General features: G+C 37.8%; 1 protein-coding gene across 1 annotated transcript in view; it reads right to left on the bottom strand.

The window, feature by feature from the left end:
- The window catches only part of LIN7A (lin-7 homolog A, crumbs cell polarity complex component), a 118,976-nt gene that overhangs the window by 9,622 nt on the left and 85,788 nt on the right, over window positions 1-23,566 (bottom strand). The window contains exon 5 of the mRNA XM_045553303.1: window positions 1,419-1,637. Coding sequence (XP_045409259.1) covers window positions 1,419-1,637 — 219 coding nt within the window. The remainder of the gene's footprint in view (window positions 1-1,418; window positions 1,638-23,566) is intronic.

Below are 23,566 nucleotides of genomic sequence, written 5' to 3'. Positions count from 1 at the left end.
ATTCACATTCTCTGTTTAGATTTCTAGCACACTATTGAACAGTAACCATATATTTTACATTGTAGAAAATGTAATCTATTCATCCTGATTATCAAATATAGAAGTTAGGGGAAAAGACAATTGACTTTTATTTCAGGAGAGTTTAAAATTAAAACTAGGCACAAGAGCTGGGCACAGTGGCTCACGCCTATAATCCCAGCACTCTGGGAGTCTGAGGCGGGTGAATTGCTTGAGGTCAGGGGTTTGAGACCATCCTAGGCAACATAGGAAGACTCCATCTCTAAAATAAATAAAAAAAAAATTAGCTGGATGTGCTGGCATGTGCCTGTGGTCCCAGCTACTAGGGAGGCTAAGCCAGGAGGATGCCTTGAGCCCAGGAATTTGAGGCTGTAGTGATCAATGATTGTACAACTGCACTCCAGCCTGGGCAACAGAGCAACAGAGTGAGACCCTGTTTCTAAAAAAAAATTAGGCAAAAGAGAGAAACTCCCCACACAGTTCTTGCATTCGACCTATTTTCCATTTGTATCTGTAGCCATCATTTACCATTGCTAGGTACTCATAACCTTTACCACCTCAGATAAAAGAAATATTATTTCTAATTTAGAGAATAGAAATTGCATTTCATCTGATAAACAAGAAGATAATATCTGACAAGTATTTGTCTTTACCTGGTCATTGCTTGACTGATTAAACTTGAACAAAATCTGAGATCTATTTCAAATTAAATACGTCAAATTAGCTTCAAATATTTTCTCAGAAGCAACCATTGTATGAGTTAGCAAGTGTAACAAATCTCTTTTAATCTTTAAAAGTCAAATTAATTAAAATGTAATGAAGAGCTAATCAAGGTCCCTTTGACTGAATTCACCATAAAATTCATGGATGATGTGACTTGGTGTTATTTTATTTGTACCTGAATTGGTCACTACAGTTTCATCTCAAGGGGCCATGATCATGTGTATTGCAAGTGCTACCATGGCAGGTGCAAATATAAGTCTCTTGTTCACTTAAATAGAACTCTACCATATCCCATGGAAGAGAAAACAGTCACTCCCTTGCTTAAAAACCTTCAGTGGCTTCCACTGCAATAAAATGTAACTTCCTTCAGTGGCTCACAGAACCCTCTGTGACCTGGCCTCCACCTCTCTCATTGATATCATAATCCACCACTGTCCTCACTGACTATTCCCTAACTACTCAGGCTTTCTTTCTGTTCCTGAAACATCAAATAGCTCATGCCTGTCACAGAGCTACTGCACTGGCTATTTCTTCCTCTTTTTATTCTCTTTTCCTGGCTGCTTGTCATTCAGTCTCATCTTAAATGTTACCTCCTCATTTTAAAGGTCTTCCCTGACCATATGTACATGTGTGTGTATATATATGACTCTCCTTGTATAGAATAAGTCAATTCTCACCTATGACATGTGGTTTTGTTGTGTTTGTTGCTGCTGCTGCTGTTGCTGCTGCTGAATTAGCAATTGCTGCTGCTGCCGACGCCGGGCTGTTCGTAGCTTTTCAAAGCGAGCCTCCATTTCTTCTAGGACTTTTGGGGTGTATCGGACCACCAGCTTGACACTGTCCTTAGCAGCTTTGAGTAGTTCCACAGCTTTCTCGTGGTGTTCTCCTTCCACACTCTGAAAAGACAATGACATTTCTTAAAAAGAGAGAGCTTCAATATTCTTTTCCCTGATAGACAAATCTGAAATTAGCATCATATTAAAACCCTGAAGTTTAAAATTTCAAGAGGACATGGCAAATAGGCTATTTTACCATCATCATTATTATTTATTATGTTTGTGGCTAAACTATAAGCAGGTTAGGCTGCACTAGAGCATGGAATGGATTGGCTGGGGGTTCAAGTTGGAGGGATAAGAAACAATGAAGACCTCAATTACAATGCTAACATTAAAAACGGGATTTCCAAGTGCCATCCGGAAGAGTCAGTGCACTAGTAAAGAATAGATAGGTAGGTGTAAACTGAGAATAAAAAAAGATCTTGAATTTAGCAAGGAGGTGGTCCTGGCTGACCTGTAAGAGCCCCACTTTCCTTTTGTCTGAGTACTGGGCAGACACTAAGGGTTTAAGAAATGGCTGTGGTGAGCAATTTATACAACCACTCCTATACCAAATCTGGGTTAAATAAAAAGCCAGGGTTTATAAATAGACTTTGAGTAGAATCAATTTTTATCTGTGGCTGAAGCTTGGGAAAATAGGCTTTGTCGTTGATTAATTCATTCTTTCAATTATTCATCTGATCACTGACTTAGTCACTGAGATGTTTATTAAGCATTTATTCTACTAGTTACCATTCACTACATTCTCTGGAAGAACATGAATGACAGGGGAAAACTTTGACAGCATTGTATAATATAAACCCTATTTTTAGTATGCTTGTAATTTCTTTGCAATTTGCCCCAAGATGATTTGTTAATGTGTGGAATTTTCCTTTGAAAGAGAAACTTGGTGATTTGGTTGTCTATATCCTTCTCTAATGTCTTTTTTAATCTCAAAACGTACATGTTTATATGTTTTAATAAAAATGGTCCCCCCATTTTCTAGGCCAGATGATTACTCTCCGGACTACTTTTTGGCTTTTGTTCCATTTGCTTTCATTTCATAGGATTGCAGATCTAGGCCAGACCTTTCGAGGCCCATGATCTCCGTTTTGGCACTGTGTCTGCCATTCAGAGTTGCCACCTCAGGGCTGTGGTACTGATGCACCGGGCCATCAGGCACCCACAGCAGGGTGAGTAGTTGAGAGAAATATGGCTGCCTGGCACGCCACACACCCCGCCCCGCAAAACCATACGGTTACCCACTTCCACTCCTAGCTCAGCTCTCTCCCACACAGTTAGCAATTTATCAAAAGCAGACTACATGGTCTTCAAATCCAGAAATTTTGCCTTGATGCTTTATCTCTGGTTTAGACAATGATTCAGGTTCTCTTCCAGGCTCAACTTGTCCCTTGGTTTGACTTTCTACCATCTTTGTCTTTCCTACCAAGGCACAGAATTAACATGTTCAGATCTGGGCAGTATCATAGTTCTTCATGTCTACTGCTGAAAATGCTTGATTAAAATAATACAAATTACATAACTAAGCAGCTGAGAAGTTAGTTTGAGAGATTTGAAGAAATTTAAGTGTGCTTGTAGAATTTGTTATTTCAAACACGCCTCGACTTTGCTTCTGGTTTTCAGAAAAATGTCTTAACTTTTATCTTCAGCAGTGTTCTGGTGACCCTCCTTTCCCACTGGCTTTGCCTACTTTATAAATACTTTTGAGTGCTTATGCTTGTCTCCTTAACGTATTACTTATCTCTGGAGTGCTTTAATCCCTCAGTATAATTTTTTAATAAGAATAAGGCAGTCTTTCCTTCTTCTTTCTTTCCCTTTTAAGGTAAGAACAAAGAAAGCAGACCACCTTCCCACAGAATTTTTTTTTTTTTTTGAGACAGTCTCACTTTGTTGCCCGGGCTAGAGTGCTGTGGCGTCAGCCTAGCTCACAGCAACCTCAAACTCCTGGGCTCAAGCAATCCTCCTGCCTCAGCCTCCCGAGTAGCTGGGACTACAGGCATGTGTGCCACCATGCCCGGCTAAGTTTTTCTATATTATTTTTACTTGTCCATATAATTTCTTTCTAGTTTTTTAGTAGAGACAGGGTCTCGCTCTTGCTCAGGCTGGTCTCAAACTCTGCTCAAACTATCCACCTGCCTCAGCCTCCCAGAGTGCTAGGATTACAGGCGTGAGCCACTGCGCCCAGCCCAGGAAATATTTTGACCAAAGAGAAGTGTGGTCCTGAAAGAGAAAAACCCTTAAAGAGAAACTTAACCTACACTACAATTGTGCCTAAGCTAGCCATGAGCATTCACTGAAATGAATTAAAATGCACTAGGAAGAATGAGCATTCCCATCCTGAAAATATTTCTATCTTTCTGCTGTTGAATCTTTTACAAATACACATAAAAGTCAATATGGGAAGGAGAAAATAAACATAAAAATCAATATGGGAAGGAGAGTTCGTATAGTTTTATTGCCATTTCCAAAATTCATAAATACAAGATAATAAAATACTAAACTAATATAAAACCATAAGAACTGGATCTCCAATAATGTTAATGCATAAAGAAATATATTTTCATTCGAGAAGCTGGGAAAAAAGAGCTCAGTAAATAACCAGATGGATTCTTGTTTCATCAGCATCTCACTCAATGGTGAGCTCTAGGAAGTTTTAAAGTTAGTTAATTTGATGGAAATTTAGCAAATCGGTGGAGTGGCTGGTAAATGAACCAATCTTTAAACATGGCTGCATTCTGATCATTCAATCGTTTTTCTGTTTCTACATATTGTGAGATATTAAAATGGCTGCTATTTCTGGTATGCTCAATATTCTAGTTGATTAAGAATCCTCTCTAATAAGTGAGGATTTGGATTGTACTGCCTACATGAATTTGCTCATGACATGTGCTCTTTCCCCTCCTTCTATAGAGTGTTAAATTTTGACCTTGGCTAGACCTAGAATGAAAGAGATTCCTGCCCTGGGTAGGTATTTTGTTATCTGTGCACCATCAGTTGCCAGATGATCCATGCCCAGCTTTTAGGAAGGTTTTTCTCTATGGGGATTACATGGACATCATCCTGACCCACTTTGCTGACAGGTAAGTAGTTTAAGTACTTTGTTGGACAGCTAAGAGCTGGCTATATCTTGTGGTTATTCTAGACATATCTTCAGCCAGGTTTATGCATAGACTTTTAAATGACATCAGTCATTCCTCTGGCTTAAGGGCCAAATGTCGTTATCAGAGAGTAAAGGATCTCAAGGGTATTAGGTTATAATACTTTAGTAGCTCAGAAACTCAGAACATTATACCTGGAAAGGTGCTTAGAAACAATCTCATTTATCTCCTTGTATCCTAATTCATATGGAAACAGACACCAAGAGTAGCTATGACTGATTCCATTTTATAAATTTGTTAGTTGCAGAGTTGGATTAGTGATCATTATTCTTGATGACTACTCTTTCAACAACCCCATGCTACTTTGTAGCTTAACTAATCCAGAAATGAAACATGGCAGGTTGGTTTTTGCATGATGTGAAAGGATAGGAACTAACGGCAAGGAAAAGATCGGTCAGTTCCTAGCTAAAAGGTGTGAGTTGGAGTGAAGGAGCAGCCTGAGGCTACCTGAAGGACTCACTACTAGGGGGTTAGGATTCTCAACTTTGAAAAGGCCCAGTATAGCCAGACAAAGACCTACTTCTTTCCTGCAAAGGTAACAGTGACTGATTGTTTTGTTTTTGTGATAGTTCTGCTCATTTTCCACTATGGTGTTTTCATATCATTTTAAGAGTATGTGTGTTTATACATATAAATGTGTGTGGACATGCATGTGTGTGTGTATATACATATATACTCTGACATTAATTGAGCACTTATTAAGTACAAGGCACTGCTAGCTGTTTTCTGGGCATTATATCTAATCCTCACAACAAATCTGTTACAAAGGTAATGGAAAGGTTAAGAAATTTGTCCTAGGTCCCCAGGTAGTAAGTGAAACAGATCAACCAGAACTGAGATTTATATGTTTCCAGAGATTAGGCTCTTACCTACCAATCCATGCCCTTAAACAAAATAATAAAGAAAAAGTAAAGATCATATAAGTGGCCTTCCTTATTTATGGATATTTTGAGACCAGTGGTTCTTAAACCTTCATGTATATGGAAATTAACTGGGGAATTTTAAAATATAGAGACCTAGGCTGTTCCTAGACTTGCTATATCTAAACCCATAGCAATATGACCTAGGAATACGTGACTATAAGACTCTGATCCAATCAGCCAGTCATTGACATGCAGATTTGTGTTTGGACACATTGCTCTAGACTATAACCAACCCAAATAGTAAATGCCATCTAAAGGATTTCTTTACTACATTACTGCAGGAAAAAGGATTGCTTAGATGAGGGAAATCTTATGATTTTTGCCTTGGTGTCGCTCTATACTCAGCATTTTTGGTCATTAAAAAAAAAAACTATGTTGATTGGGTATTTAATAAAGAAAAGAGTATCTCTGAGTAAGCTACAAATATATACAAGCTGTGCCTCCTTATCCACACACAGTTTTGCACTCCAAGGTTTTGCTTTCCTTGTTTTCAGTTACCCATGGCCAATCAAGGTCCAAAAATAGGTGAGTACAGTACAATAAGACATTTTGAAAGAGAGGAGAGACCACATTCAAATAACTTTTGCTACAGTATATTGTTATAACTGTTCTATTTTATTATTAGTTATTGTTAATCTCTTACTGTGCCAAATTTATAAATTAAAACATCATAGGCATGTAGGTACAGTATAGGAGAAAACAGTATACACTATTCAGAAAAGACATTTATGATTTTTGAACCTTGCCTTTTTTCAAATATGTTAATTTTCCTGTTCTAAACGTAGGCTCTTTTTGCTTAAGAAAAGTGAAAAGTATATAAAAAGTATCACATTTATGCCTTGGAGACACTATGCTAATGCTCTCCCATAGTACTCTGTTCCTGCCTAATGCTAATATCTAATTATATTACCTAATGCTAATATAGTGCACTATAATTTATCAGTTCATAATCATTCTGTTGTTACTAGACTATTCAAAGTCAAGAATACTCTTATTCATCTATCTCTGTGCCCAGAACTTATCATGTGGTCAATAAATACTCAATCAATACAAAATCGAAATTTTCTATTAGGCTAAGGAGCCAGTGCTACCTGGGTTTGAATTTGAGCTTCTTCCCTTACCAGGTTTGTGAACTCAGACAAGCTGGTTAATGTCTCCAAACCTCAATTTCCTTATCTTTAAAATGGGCATCATAGCGTACCTTCTTTATAGGATCATTAAGAGCATTACATGTAAGATACACAAAGCACTCAGAAGTACTCCTGGGAGTAACAAAGGTTCAACAAATGTTAGCTCTTTGTTAAACTGTTTCCTCTCTGATAATCTTGATTAGGGCTGCAGGTGCTTAAGGACGACAACAGCAGCAACAAAATATGATTTTGCCTTTGGGGTAGGGATAAGTTTCCTGTATATTATCTAGGAAGCAAAAGTTTACTAAATAAATTAATGGCTGGCGTATGGAGTTTCTTGGAAGAATGTTTAAAACTGCTTAGGTGAATCACTGCTTTTAATCATCCTCAAGTAATGTAGCAACATCATTTTCATACCTACAGGTGATATGGTAATTATAAACCAACTGATCATTAGTTATTCATGAAAAACTGTTCCTCTCAGTCCCCTCACAGTATCCCACTTTGTGGAGGAAAGAAGGAGTGTGTAGGAGAATCACTTGATAGGAGCATGCATAATGTGAGGGAACTTGAGAGAGGAAAATCATCAAATAACTGAACACTACAAAAGAGCAAGGAGGTTAATGGAAAAAAAAAGGTGGATATAATTACACATATTTTTATCCTGTGAGAGTAGTTATAAATACAAAAATTTCTGAACCATGAAAGTGGAGAAAGCAGAGCATTAGCAGTAGGCCCAGGGGGCAGAAAGCCTAAAGCGAGCAAAAAAGCTTTAGAAAAAGATCAGTGCCAGAAATCAGACATTCACAAATCTAACATTTGGTTGATCTCAGCCCACCTTTCAGATCTGGAGACTAAAATTGGAAACAAATGTAGCTACTACATCCCAGCTATAATGCTTTGTAGTAACTCCGCTCAATCCTTGACATTCTGGCACCAAAAAAAAAAATTCCTGATAGTTGCTGGGACAAATATTAAAAACACACACACACACACACACACACACACACACACACACGACCTACTTCACGAGTACAAATGTGAGCTCTAGAGGTCTGAAAGCAGAACAAAGCTGCCTGGAAAAATATTCCTAGAAAATGAGATCTTTAAATCTGTCTGTTAACTTTTGAGTGGTAGGTTTTACCCAGGCAGTGGTGACTACAGGGAATTCTTTCCCCACCATGATTCACACTGATTTGTTTCGAAGGTGCATGCTGTGTCCGCCTGCATTCTCCCCAACCCGTGATACTCTGTGACACTAAACCCCCAAAGAGCAAAGCTTCTTGTAACTGTAACTGAGTGGAGTGTCATGATCACCGATTCTCCATATTTGTTTCTAAGTCTGCTTTGGCATAGGGGAGGGGTTGTTGAGGTGGAGATAACCACCATCCCCTGTGTGTCCCCCAAGATCCACCTCCACCATATTCACTTCCGTTGCAGCTCCATTTTAAAAATGCAAATACATCTTCGTCACTAAAATGTAGTGTGATTCCTTAATCAAACCACCAGACCCTTAGCAGATCAGGAGTGACAGAGCAAAAAAGGGCAGGGACTGCGGTCGGAAGGATCAGGGTTTGAATTTTAGACAAACCACTGATTAACAGTATGACCTTTGGAAATGACCTCTCCTCTTTGTGCCTCAGTTCCCGGGTGGGGACTGTCCCAGTTTTAGCATCCCAGAAAATGTCTTAGGCCTGGGCAAACTAAGACATTTGGTCACCCAAGACACAGGACAGTATTACAAAGATCGAAGAGTTCATAGCAGAGCCTGGTACATGATATTTATTTTTTTAATCAACATACCTCATGGAATTTGATTTTTCAGTGGGTATGAGGGGAAGTGACATTATAAAAGAGGAGGGGGTCACTGGCAGCGTGAAGAAGGGGAAGGGCAAGGAGAGATCTGAGTTATAAGAAAGGTTTAAAAGAGTAGGTTTGGGGGCACCTATGTCATTTTTGCTCATAGTGTAAGTCTGCCAAGACCCTACAGGCAGACTTAGTACCATGGAGCATTATCTCCTTCTGCCACTGAAGAATCCCAGGGATGATCCACCCTGGCTGAAAATGGCAAAACTAGTTTAGAAGGAGTAGGCACAATCAGATGAGGACTTTAAAATATTTACGAAGCAGTGTCACATACCTGGATGCCGGCTGACATCCCTGAGGACAAATACCAAGGTCTACCCTTCAAATAGTTTCCATTGATTTTAATGACAGGTGGGCTGTTATTGTGATGGGGACAGGGCTAGAACTCGAGGGTTCTATGAAAGATTCTGCAATCTAGAAAAAGGCTTAACCTATAGGAAGTTTTCAGGAAATCTTACTCTCCTATGCAGGGAATACATCATACTATCTCTTCTCCCAAGATGACAGCAAGTATTATGTGGCAATAACATCTTCTAGGATTCTGTCAATCAGAATAGTTTTTTTCCCCTTAAGTATCTTACTGTAATGATTTCACAGAGATCATAGTTTTCTAAGGGGTGTCATAGAGACAATAGATTGCTGAACTTATTCAACAAGGCCCTTCAAAAAATACACTTTAATATCTAACCTGTTTTAGAATCCTAGAAGCCCAGGCAATTAATATAAAGCATAAATGGGGGAAACACAGCAAATCTCAGCAGACATTGTCTAAGCCTGGAGCTGTCAAATATGTTTCTTACAAAGCATAAAATGGCACAGATATTTATGTTGATGTATACCATGAATAATAAAACATTAATAATAGCCATAATGTTTAATTTAATTGCAGAGTCTCAACATTGCATATGCCTTCTTGCAGAAGTAATAATTTAAAGGCTATTTCAGGTTTACTGTCCAACATCTTTCTAGGCTGCACATAAATGTCTTTTCCAATTAAACACATACCACAGAATATTCTTTGCATTAGTCACCATTGATTTATACTAAGATTTTTTTTTGGCTTATTTTAAATGTTCTAATTGGCTCTAACCTTCAAAGATTCTTTTCAACCTTCCTCTCTAGTTCCTGCTATCACTAGTCATGCAGCCATGAGAACTAGGCCTCCTGCGGGCATCTTGAATGCTTTCCTCAACCCACATCCAATTGACTGCCAATACTGGTTGATATTCATTGGTCAGTTACCATCACACCTCATCCTCTCCTCTCTCTCATTTCTTATGATTTCTTGCCTGGATTAAAATATATCCTCCAGCTTCTCTCTTGTCTAAACTCTTCTCCTTATTCCAGTCTGAGTCACTTGGTGTTTGCATGCCTTTGGTTAAAATCTAGTGAAGAGTAGAAAGCTAGTAGACACTGTCCTTGAGGGAAGGGACCTTGCTACACTGATTTTTTTCCCTCCAATACCTAGTACAGTACACAGTATTCACCCAATGTGTGCTTAACTAACCTGGAGAGAGCTGACTTTGAAGCTTAGGCCCAAAGATGACTGCTGTAAGAAAGTCATATCATTTCCCTGAGCCTCAGTGCCCACATATGCAAAATGGTGTTAATAACATCTCCTTCAAGGATTTAATGAACTACTCATGTAAAGTGCCAAGGACTAAACCTGGAACACAGAATGTGCTCAATAAATGCAGATTCCATTATCCCATGAATAGTTTCCAATTTTCTAGAAATGAAAATGAAAATGTCAGATTAATAGCATGCCAAAGTACTTTCCATGAACAGGCAAGTCCAGTTCTATTTCCTAATATTAATCTTTAATATATAAGCAACACCATGCTTTTGATTTTACCATGTATTTGCATTTTCTATTAATATAATTGTTCAGTTTTATTCTTTCAGCCTACAATGTCCTTCCTTCACTCCTCTGTCTTAGTAAACCCCATCCATCATTCAAAGTTCATCTCAATAGTCCTTATTCTCTATTATATCACTGTCTTGCTCAAAATAAAATGCAAACACTTTCCAGTGGCCTACAAAACCTTCACTCATCACTCCCAGCTGGCCTCTACGACCTCATTTCTAAGACCCTCTTCATCATTCATACTCAAAATCATCATGGGGTTCTTTTTCTGTATTGATCATGGCTAGTTCATTCCTGCCAGAATTTTGCATGACTAGCTCCCTTTCATTAAGTATTCAGCTAAAAGATGCTCAACTTTTCTATGGTTAAGGAGATACAGATTAAATCCAGAATAGGATAAAAATTATTTACCTGTTAAGAAAAACATAATGTATTGCCAAAGATTTGGTGAAATTCAGGAAAGTCAATTTGGTAATATCTATTAAAATAAAGTATGTCCATATCCTAATCTGGCTTGCCATATATCAGTATCCACCCTAAAAACAGTTATTCATATATTAATATATAAAGATTTTTATTCAAGGAGTGCTTACGATAGCAAAACTAAACTAAACTAAACTCAACTAATTGGGTAACAAGCTAAATGTCCAACAGGGGAATTTTTAAATTAACCATGGTCCTCATTATACAGAAGATTTTTAAAAGCCTGTGTACACATGAGGCAAGATGTCCAAGACATATTACTAATATGATAAAGGAAGTCATAGAATAATAAACATATATGAAAATATCAGTGCATTATAAAAACTTAGAACAATAATAATAGATAATATTCCCTGAGTATTTACTATCAGGTACTGTTCTAAGTGCTTTAAAAGACTGAAATAATTACTCCTCATACCAGACCATGAGATATATAATATTATCATCCCAATTTTATATTATGAGGAAACTGAGACACAAAAAAGTTAAGTAACTTTCCATGGCCACACTATTAATGGGGAACAAATCTGTTCTCCAGAGCCTGACCTCTTACAATCACAGCTCTATGTTTTCTCGTAAGTTTGTACCTAAAAATAAAATAAATAAGTAAATAAGCATGTGTGTGAGTGTACTTGAATACAAAAATAACATTTAGATGAACGCTCACTGTGATAGTGTTTCTGCATGGGGAGAGAGGAGGGAGCTGGAGTGGAGGGAGGGAAATGGTTAAAGGGACTGTTCTAAAACCTGATTTTAGTCTTTTCACACTGAATTATTTAAAAATTTTATTAAGGATGCATTCACATATTTTATGTATATTTTGAAATATGAAAGCCCAGTATGATCAGGAGGAAAATGAGGAAGGTCATTCTAGAACAAACTGAAGAAGGTGGGACAAAGGATAATTTTGTTTAAATACTATTGGGAGACATAGCTTTCAAGTAATTTGGGAAAAATAAAAATTATGACTGTAATTGCCTGAGTAATTCAGGTGAAATGAAGGGATTTTAGCTAAATTACCTCAAAAATTATGTATGTGCAAGTATAGTGCGTGGGAGCCTCCAAACTCCAACTATAACGAATGCCACAGAGATTCCGTTTGAACAATCATGATTGAGTGGTTTCTCTCCTGGTCTCGTTAATTTGCTGAAACCTGAGTTCTTCTTTCCTAGGTTTCCTCTCAGCTTATTTGTCAGTGCCAGAATATCAGTTATATGGCCTGGCAGATCATTCACATTTCAGTGTATATGCTATAAATCCATATCTTCAAGCAATAATGTTTGACTGAGAAATGGTGAGGAAGGATTATGAAATACTTCATGTTTAAAATTTTGCTTTTCATCTAATGGCTCCAGAGATGAAAAACTACAGGTGATTTCAGTCTTGATAGATGTGCGATTCCATAGAGAGTTACAAATCAGTCATCCTAGGAATTTTTTTTGAAACTGAAATGAGCCGGCTTTGAACTTCTCCTTTGGTACAATTATTGTTCATCTTCTCCCTGCCATACCCACCCCCCAAATAATTTGTTGTAACAAACAAACATTGCTGTTCCCTACATAACAGATTCATAATGACATCTGTGTCTTCTCTCACTAAACAGTAAGTTATACTCACACCTGGTTGCCTTGCCTCTAATTCTGGCCCCTTCTAAACCACTCTTCACGTTGCAATCACAGTAATTATTTGAAAATGCAAATTCGATCAAGTAACTCTCTTGTTTAAAATAATTCTGTGTCTATGTATTGTTTAGATACAGCCCAAAGTCTGCAGCCTAGTGGACCTCACCTTTTATGATCTGGGCCCTACTTGTATTTTCACCTTCATTTGCTAACCCACAAGAGTCCAAACAGAACTTGAATTTTTTTCTAGTGCCTGGACCCTTCCATGTGTTGTTCTGTCTGGGTGGCTTTTTCACCTTCCTACTGCCTCCATTCACCTGCCCAACACCTACTTGCCTATGGGGAACCCACCTCTGCTCAGCCCCTTCCTACCCACCCCTACTTGGGTTAGATGCTACTTCTATGGTCTCCCATGGATTTATTCAATAACCTGTGTTGCAAAGATGACCTGCTTGCCTACCTATTTCTTCCCCATAAATATAAGTGAAGTTGAAGATATTGTCTTTATTTTTTCTTTCAAAAGTGACTAAGACAATGCCAGGTCCAATAACATTTTGCCAAATGAAGGTGTGAATAAATATCTATGCTTTATGGATTGGTTAATGCTCATCAATGATTTTGTAACTTCAATATGTTGTCACTTTTCTTAAAAAAACAATGATTTTTGATTTTAGCCAATGGTTGCTGCCTTGATTATGAACTAGTAACAATTATAACCACTAACACTTGTTTAGTACATACTATGTGTTCAGGAACTGTATTATGTCATTTAATCACTCAAATATAAAAACTAGGTATCCACTATTATTGTCACCTTTTAGCAATGAGGAAACTAAGGTTCAGAGAAGTTAGCAAATTACTCACCAGACTCCACAAATTACATTGAGTTAGTCTGCCTTATAGGGATTTAGTGAGAATTAAATGGCCCAGTACATTTGGAGTGTTGAGCAAATGCCTGTTACTTTTCTGTTACATTTGTTATCCATGCATGTTGTTACTGCACTCGGGGGTGCCTGCCTTATTTCTAAACCTAATGTCTAGGGATTCTAAAACTACCATTCTAATGCAGTGGCATATATATCAAGTAGGAGATATGTTTTTTAAAAGTTGATTTTTTTTTTAATTAGCAAAAAAATTTAAAAAGAAAAGAAAATATGTGAGCTGCTATCACTGAACTCTTCTCCTTCTCCCCTCTACCTCACTCCACTCCAGTTTCTCTGGCCTCCCTGTGGCTTCTCCAGTGCCAGTGCTCTTCCACCTCTGGGCCAACTCCTTCCTCTGGATGGAATGTTCTTCCCTAGACACCGGGTGGCTCAACTCCCTTACCTCCTTTGATCCTCTCCCCACATATCACCTTCTCACTGAGGCTACTTAGACCAGCACCGCACACTGTCCCCGTTCCCTGCTATGGCATTCCCCACTCTCCTTACACTGTACTGATTACTTTTTCTTCCTTGGCGCTTGCCATCATCTAATATTATTATATGTGTTTGCTTATTTATTTTGCTACTGCTTATCTGCCCTACTGGAATGTAAACTCCACAAAGACAAGGATTCTTTCTTGATCTTCTTTTTTTGTTGTTTCACCAAAGAATCCTGACTGCCTGAAATAGTACAATGTAGATGCTTAATAAAAAATTGTTGAGTGACTAAATGAATGACTATTAAAACTATGTTCAGACAGTCTTATACAACCTTGTTTGGCCACACACGTGCTCCAGATAGAAGGTATTTATGTATATTTTGTCAACTTATTGCTCTATCTAAAATCTCTCAAATTAAGGCTTTGCTGGAGTAACTGAGCAGCTACTCTATTGGAGAAAGCAGATGACTGTGCTTGGATCTATGTGGAGTAACACAACAAACATAGCTAACATTAAAAATTTGATTCAAGGCCTCACATTCCTACAGATAAATGAAAGTGTATCAGAGGAAAGTTTTATGACTATATGCGATATGTCTTATTTGCAAAGTAAACATACATATTAAAAGTTGCACATAGTTAAATTTTTGATCCTTTTCTAGAAAAATGAATGAATTTAATAGAGGCCAAGCAAATTAAAAGTGATTGGGTTTCTTTGTGAAACATCCCAATTATGTGCAAAATTATGGTCAATATAACTGGAGGAAAACATTTTAAACAACTACAAATACTGTCACCATAAAAGGATGTGTGATCTGATAACCCACATCGTACAGCTTTGCATTATCCCCCCTGCCAATTTCATGTAATAAAAGAGGACTCCGGTGAAATGGTGTGTGCACTGTTCATGTGGCAATTAGCTGCATCTAAGTTGCTACAGCATGGACAGTGATATTTAAAGTTTCTCTTACATTACTTAAGAGTGAATAGCAACATAATAGTTATAATTTAATTTAGATTAAAAAAATTAAACAGATCATGGATACAGAAATACGGGGAATTTCAAGATGAGCAGCTGTCCACCCTCTAGCCTGGTGTCCGAATTAATTTCAGATCCACAGTAAAACAGAGAGAGAGAGAGAGAGAGAGAGAGAGAGAGATCGCGTGTGTGTGCATTCAGGGCCCCTGTGGACTTTGGTTACAGACTTTGGTGAGTAGTCAAATAGACACTGTGCCTTCTAAACATAGGCAGAATGGGCATATTTCTATTTATGACATATCTGCACAATATTTCCACAAATTCCTCAAAGCTAAAGCTAAGGCCATTTATGAGTAATGCAGCCATTTCTACATATGAAAAACTTAACTTGATGTTTCTAGGAGAATTAGATAAAAGTAAGCTCCTTTAGGGTATGATGTATGTTTTCTTTAAATTGTTCCTTTTCCAGTGCCAGGCATGGCCCCTGGTTAATAAATCTTATTGGCAGCCTGATTGAAGACTTTAAAGTGATATTCTGATAATTCTGTTTGCCTACAGAGACAGATTTGATGACAAATGTCATAATGGTGAGCTGTCAATCGCTTTGCCTTTGTCATACACGGGAATCAGGATCAACTGTGGTGCTGCTCCTCCTCACAGAGCCCTCGATTCAGGGACAAGCCTTGGATGAGTTCTCTTTTCCCAAATGATCCTCATTTGTGGAATTCCTTATGTGCTATGGTTTGGTAGAAGTTCATTCTGTTCACATACACCATACACTGTACAATGTGTGCATTTTTTAGATTTTAATTAGTGCAGCTGCTATTTGGTTTGCAACAGTTTTTATGAAAATGTACTAATTTAGTGTACAATAGTGGTTTTCAACCAAGGATGATTTCCCCTCTAAGGGGACATTTGCCAATGTCTGAAGACATTTTTTGATTGTTGCGACTGGAGTGGGGGGTGTTACTGGTCAGGGTAAACATTCTACAATGCACAGAGCAGCCTCCCCAACAAAGAATTATCCCATTCAAAATATTAGTAGTTCCAAGGGTGAGAAATCCTGGTTGACAAATGTAATTAAGTGAAAGGTTTACATAGTAGAATTAAAAAAAGAAAAACTTTTCTACTTTAAAATGCTGTCAGATTAATAGATCTCAGTTAACTAAGGTTAAACTTACACCTTGCAAAAAACAAAACTAAATTAAAACCTTTGCCCTTATGCTCTGTTACATAGAAGACCCCCAGGCACCACAAACTGCTGAGTCTTGAGCTCCTCACTCTCTCACCTGAACCCTCTTTTGTCCTTTATCAACAAGAGGCAAGATCCGTATCAGAAACCTGAGATGCCCTTGGTAATTCCCTATCCTTCACCTCCCACATCCAGTCAATCTCCAGTTCTTGCTTATGGTACTGTTACCATCAAAGCAGTTTTCAAATCTCTTTCTTTCTCTGCATCCTAATTGCTCTTCTTCCAGTTAGTATCTTTATCACGTCTCTGCTGAACTCCTAAAAGTTTCCTGGTTATCTCCCCTCCTCCAGTTTGTCCTCCATGCCTTCACATACCCCATGCCCACACGCTGGCAGTTGCCAGAATAACTTACTTAAATGTAAATAAAACCATGTTGTTTTGGCCATTTCCTACCACCTTCAAATTATAAGTCCAGGCTCCTTATGATGGCTTACAGGACCTTCCATGACACAGCTCCTGCCCATTCCCCCAATCCTACTCTTTAGCTACAAACATGTTTCTTATATGTTTATCTATATGTTGTTCCCTCTGCCTAGAATACCATCCATCAACCTAGTCACTCTAACAGTTCCATAGATAACAATTTATTCTTTAAGATCCTATTTATATATCAACGCCTTTACAAAGGCAGAAGGTGTTGTGTGTTTGCTTTTAAATTCTGAATTATCTGCCAGACCATCTACATTCCCCAGTAACAACAACTAGCTGGAACTGTGATGGGGCATTTCTTCTATAGATTGCCACCATTCCCACTTGGTTACCTCTACTTACTTATCTAATCTCCCCCTGGACCCTGTAATAGTCAAATTTATCATTCCTAATTCAGGGAGAGCCCTCTGTAAAACCAAATTTAGTACAGTGTCATGTTCCCTTGGATTTCAGAGGTAGAAGCCCACAGACTGCCCAGAATCCTCAACTTCTCTATTTTACTAGATTTCTGAACATGTAGTGACCACTGCATATGTGGTGATGAGTTCAGAATGAAAAAGCTGAGTTGAGATGCAAGTGCTGGGTGATCAGCTAGGCTCAGGCTGATGTGAAGAGATCAACTCTTGTACATACCAGCCTTGCAATGATTTAAATTCATGTCCCATCAGACACACAATTACTACATATACAGACTTTGGCTCTAGAATCTAAAGTCTCATGCTTTGGTTCATATTCAAAGTTATTTTCTCAAGTCTTAAACTATGCTACATATTTACACAGTTGTTGGTAATAATAGGCACATCTATGAATAGAAAACATGACTTCTCTTGAGGAGTGTTTTAGTGACACTGATGGGCTAGGTCAGTAATTTACATTTCAGAGTAAGGTTGGCAATGATAAAATAAACTACTAATGATTCTGTATCTATGAGAGAAGAGAAAGGACACCAAGGACGGAGGGCCCATGGCCCAATGTGACACAGTCTGCAACTTTATTAAAATAGGTCACACCTCATGGCCGAACTTAGAAAGGTGTGGGTCTAGCCTCACAACTGCCAAGACTTACTGTATTTTCCATATCTGAGACTCAGCAACTAATATTTGAGTTAGCGTTTCACTATATCACACCAACGCCTCAGCAAGCACTTGTAGCTTATGACGTGTTATCTGTTTCCATCTGTATTAGCGTCTTCTGTTTTTGAGATATAATTAAAAACAGAACAAGATAAAAATTGATTATAGAAAATTGTGCAAACCCTTAGCTTGCATTTCATTAGGTAGACTCGTGTAGTTGCAGTATATTAATAACATTCCAACCTTGCTTAGGCTGATGCCAGCAATCTTTAGACCAACATTAATAAGTTGGAAGAATGTTCTCCCAAGCAAGTTGGAGGCTTAAATTGAATCATTGGCTTCTTCACTAATGGTTAAAGCAATAACTGGTAATTGGGTTTGATGAGTTCCACAAAGCATAAATGATGCCAGAACGTGAACCAGCATAAAATTTGAAGATAACACTTTATTCATTTGAGATGAACCACACATTTCTCAGCTAGAACAGAAGAAGGATCATTACTTGGTTTATATTTCCTGCTTTTGTAAATTAAGATTTTTCAACAGGAAACATGGAAACATGTTGCAATGGGAAATATGGGGAGACTCACCCGGGGGCTTGATGACAAGGCTGTTTAATAACATAGCAATAATGCTGTGTTATTGTGAAAACATCAAGTCCTATTTTTGCTGATGCTGTGTTTATCTTTTCTCTTCTTTACCTTGATTACTATTAGCAAAAGTAGTTAGGACAGGTGTTGTTCCATCACTTTTGCAGATGTAAAGACATCAGAAATTCCAATGACTTGCCCATAATCAACCAGTTAATGACAGGGAAACAACTGCCTCTGCAATTAGAGTATTCACTAGGGGACTTTTATTGTCTTTTTAAGTAAATAGAAAACAGAGGGACTGACTTAAACAGGGCTGAGAATTTAACTGTACATGCAGACAAAATTGTAAGGTAGGAGAAGACTATTACCCGACTTAAAGGAAAGGAATTAACAGTGATTGGGTATGTAAGAGGCATGCAGCATAATGGCAGACACTCTTACATACTTTCTTTTATTTAACTTTCAGATTAGTCCCGTGACAAAGCCACTGCTATTTCTGCTTTACATATGATAACATAGAATCGCAAAGAGTAAATGACCACATTATGGTTACAGTACCCTTAACTCCTGAGAAAACTATAAGAACTTGAAATTTAATAAGTCCCTTTTAATATGCTGGAAATATAAATTGACAATAAAGTAAAAGTTTCTAATTTACATTTAAAGGTAACAATAGAAAGAAGGAAAATTGCCCCTAATGTTGTAATCATGTCAGATCCTAGCCCAGTAATTTAGAAAAAATAATAAACTAAAATAGACAAAAAAGTATAATATATTTCATTTCTTAGTGAATAGCCTCAGGAAGTATTAGAAAACCTTGGCATATCACCAGATTTCAGAATTGATGCACAACATTGAGATTCCTATTGCACTTAAAATAAAATGAAACCTTTTGGTTATCACCTATAAACCCCTGTTGGTTGACTCCCAGTCAACTCCTCAGCCTCATCTTATCCCACTGTCTATGCCCTAGTTGCCCTGGTTTTCTTTCAACCCCTCCTACAAGGCAAGTCATGGACTTTCTTACCTTGGGAACTTCACGTAAGCCCTTTCTTTTCATGTCAACGGACTCTTCCTTATCCTTAATCTTAGTTTAAATGTCACCCTTCAAAGAGGACATTACTAATACTATTAAAAGTAACTCCTCTTGTTCTGTTCTACGGCTTTTTGTTTTCTTATTCTTTTTTCTCTGTAACACTTGTCACCGTGTTTAATCATGAGGCAGTATTATATCCTGAAGTATAAATTTGTACTCTTTGTGTATTTCCCCTCCCCCTCTGCTTCCTTTAGCCTACACCTTGGGAGCAAAAAAGGACTCAAGGCTGAAAGCCTTTGATTATAAGCAGAAAGAGAGAATTGCATGTTTTCATATCAGTTTTTTTTTTTTTTTCTCATCTAAGACTAGATAAAATTGGGGCTGGGGAAAGGAGGAAGAGTCTGAAGGGCTTTACTGACTAGATAGGGAGCAGTAAAATGAGCAAAGTGCCAAAGTGTAAGGGAAAAATTGCGTTGTTAGAACCAGAAGTGGAAAATACTCAACATATGCAGTTCTGAGTGTAAAACCAACATGCCCATAGTTTGTGAACTGGTCTCATTCCATAGCCCTGGACACTTGTAAGCACTGTGGATTTATGATATTTACACATTGTAGAAGGCTGGATAAGCTCCTAAAGTTACCAGGTCCTGTAGGTTAAGGATCTTGAGTTGGGGAAGTTATCCTGCATTATCTCAGTGGGTCCTACATGTGATCACAAGTATCCTTATAAGAGGGAAGTAGAGGGAGATTGGGCATAGAAGAGAAGAAGGTAATATTACCATGCAGATAGAGATTGGAGTGACATGGCCACAAATCAAAGAATGTCAGCAGCCACCAGGAGCTGGAAGAAGCAAGAAGCTGATTCTCCCCTAGTGTCTTGAGAGGGAACATGGCCTGGCTGACACCTTGATTTTGGGCCAGTAAAACTGATTTGGGACTTCTGGCTTCCAGGAATGTGAGATAATAAATTTCTGTTTTACATCATCAAGTTTGTGGCAATTTGTTATAGCAGCCATAGGCAACTAATACATGGAGTGAATAACCTCATTATTCTGACCAATGTGTAACAGAACAGAATCATCGGAGGCATTTCTCTTAGGCTGGGATAACTGGTGGATAGATCATCACTGTTACATAAACATTTATATGTATATATTTATTGTTATCATCATCATCATCATCATCATCATCATCTTCTTACGCTCTACCAGGCAGAGAGTTCCATGAGGGTTATGAACATTTCTGGATTTTTAAAATTTTTTAATTTTTATGGGTACATAATAGTTGTATCTCTTTATAGGGTACATGTGATGTTTTGATACAGGCATACAATGTGAATTAATCAAATCAGGGTAATTGGGGTATTCACCACCTCAGGCATTCACCATTTCCTTGTGTTAGAACCTTTCTGTTTTGTTCACCTCTCTATATCCAGGGCTTAGTTCAATAGTGGGCACATAATAATTGTTCTACAAATAATTGTTGAATGAATTAAAACCTTTGCTAAAATAACAGCACAAAAATGAGGAAAACACAACAAAAAATAACTATGAAAAAGACCGTACTCAGTAACTAAATTGAATAGTCAAATGAAACAACAAATGGTAAAAATAACTATTGGAGAGACTGCACTAGTAACTAAATTAAATAGTCAAATGCCCCATTATCAGCAAGCTAAATAAGGATTTAGGTCAGTCTGATCCCATGTATGGCGATGTTTTCCTCATGTAGAGACTTGTACTTCTGCATCAATTAAGTGTGAATGTGTTCTGATCAACTGTGTGTATTCTGGCATTGATACATTTTCAGTCAGTTTTAGCAGCACAATCCTGGTGTATGCTCAAAGTTCAAGTTGGCCTATTAAGGAGTGAGAGCCAATACACCTGGTGCTGAAGTCACAGGGTGGGAATACAGCAGTTCGAGCCTGTGAGCTGTTGTTACCTGTTCTATTGGGATAGCGCAATATTTCCCTGTTCTGCTTCAGAAATTAAAAGATCTCTTATCATGAGCCAACTCAGAATGAAGGGGACGAGAGCACTGTCTGCTCAGCGTTGCAAAATGATCATGCTGCGTTGTTTGTGCCCTTCTGAAAGTGACCGGGATAAAACAACGTAATTGTACTTCTCTTGGCTCCTTCACAAATGAGTGAAGTGTCACAATGATGTCATCCGGATAACAAAAATTTTCAGCACTTAGCTGAAATTCCAGCTTGCACTCCTATTTAATTATAACCCAAACAACCTCCCACTCAGCTGCTGAGAAAGGTAAAGAATCTGCTAAGGACTTCTAGGCACAGAGAGGATGTGAGAATAGCTTTACTTAGCATGGAGGCCTCTTAGCATAGAATTAAGCTGAGGATCCTCATGTCAGGCCTACAGGGGAACTGAAGGCAGAGGTTCTGCCTTACTCCTCTGAGGGCCAAGTGGTTTTAGAGAGTGCTTGTGGGCCAGGGCTGTTCAGCCGGCCCAGGGAGAGTGGCTGTTCAGGCCATTCTCTGGTGCTGTTGCAAAGTGGAATGATGGGTTAGGCATGTATGGAACAATTCAAACACATTGGAACCAAAGTCTGTACACTTCCTCAGTATTCTGGGGCATTTGAATTAAAGCAACTCCTTTTCAAAACATTGCTATCTTCAGAATTGTTCTTAATTTTTTAAAGGTCCAAGTTCCTTATGAGCAGCTGAGAAAAACAACTCTCTCTCCACCAAAAATTCACTTATGCAAATCCATAAAGATTAAGAAAACTTGATCTTTTCTACATCATACATGAAAGTACTAATTTATTAATGGCTAAGATATTATATTTATTGACCTTAAATTATGATTAATAAGGTCAGACTGCCTGAGTTAGGATATCCAGCTCTGCCATTTTATGAGCTTGGGCAAGTTACTTCATCTTTCTTTTCCTCAGTTTCCTCATTTGCAAAAAAATGAGAGTGATAATTGTAGTACCTACCACAGAATAGAATGGAGAAATAAGAAATTCATTATGTAGAGTGCTTACAGCAGTGCCTGGCATTCAGCAAATATTTATGGAGCTTTGACTATATGCAGGAACTGTTCTAAGCGGTACTGGCTAAGTACTGGCGGTAAGGTAATGAACAAAAATTACTGCCATCAATGGAGCACACATTTTATTGTGGTGCTTAAATTTTCGTAGAAATCTTGCAGTGTATTTCATAGCAATTAAAAATGCTTTTGTTTGTGTTTCCTCTTTGTTCAGACAATAGATAAATAAGATCTTAATACTGATTTCCCCTCTGGGATGCTATAGCTTTGCACAGCTCAGATCTGGAATTCTAGCTTTTGTTTCCTCTTCATCCTACACCTGACAGCCATTTTGCATAAATAATCTGGGCTGTGAGTACTCACCCTTAACTCGGTATTTATAAAATCAGAAAAAAAAAAAAGCCAGATTCCAGGAAAACAATTTATTCTGTTCCATACCTAAACTTTTATTCATTCATCTGTTATGCTTAAAAATTAATTAGCAATGTGCACACACTGTATCGACAGCTTTATTTAGTTTTAACTACAGAGCTAGGCAAATTTAATTGGAATTTTCCCACCAATGTTGCTCTAAAACAATGTTTGGATTTCAGAAGCTAATGAAGATCTCTTTTCCACATAGCACGTTTTTAAAGTTCTGATGCTTGTATTTTATAATAACTTTCTGTCCTCTGTCTTCTCTCCCATCAGTACCAGTAGGATACCATAATTGAGGTTAATTCTTTTGGACTTTCTGCCTTTTAAAAAAATATGAAATAATTGTAGATTTAAAGGATGTTGAAAGAATGTACATGGATGTCCCTTGCACCCTTTACCCAGCTTCCTCCAATATTAACATCTTGTAAAATTAAAGCATAACATTAAAACCAGTAAATTGGTATTGGTACAATCCACAGAGCTTATTCAGATCTCACTGGGATTGTTTTTTAAAATCACCAGTTATTACACTTGGTAATCATCAGCTATCATTGCAGTAAAAGTTGAAATTTATTTTATGTGTGTCTGTTTGGGTGTGAAACTGTGTGTGCATTTGTGTGTGTAAGACAGAGAGAAAGAGAGAGAGGGGAGGGAACATTCTGGCCCTATCCATTTCATGAGACTGTTTTTTTTTTTTTTTTTTGAAGAACAAATAGGAGAATACTGTGTAAACACTGATAATAAACTGTAAAGTGCTAAATAAATAAAAAGTATATTGTAGTAGATTTCT

Source organism: Lemur catta, chromosome 6 (assembly GCF_020740605.2).
Source record: "Lemur catta isolate mLemCat1 chromosome 6, mLemCat1.pri, whole genome shotgun sequence".
Lineage (NCBI taxonomy): Eukaryota > Metazoa > Chordata > Mammalia > Primates > Lemuridae > Lemur > Lemur catta.
This window is presented reverse-complemented; position numbering and strand designations above follow the sequence as displayed.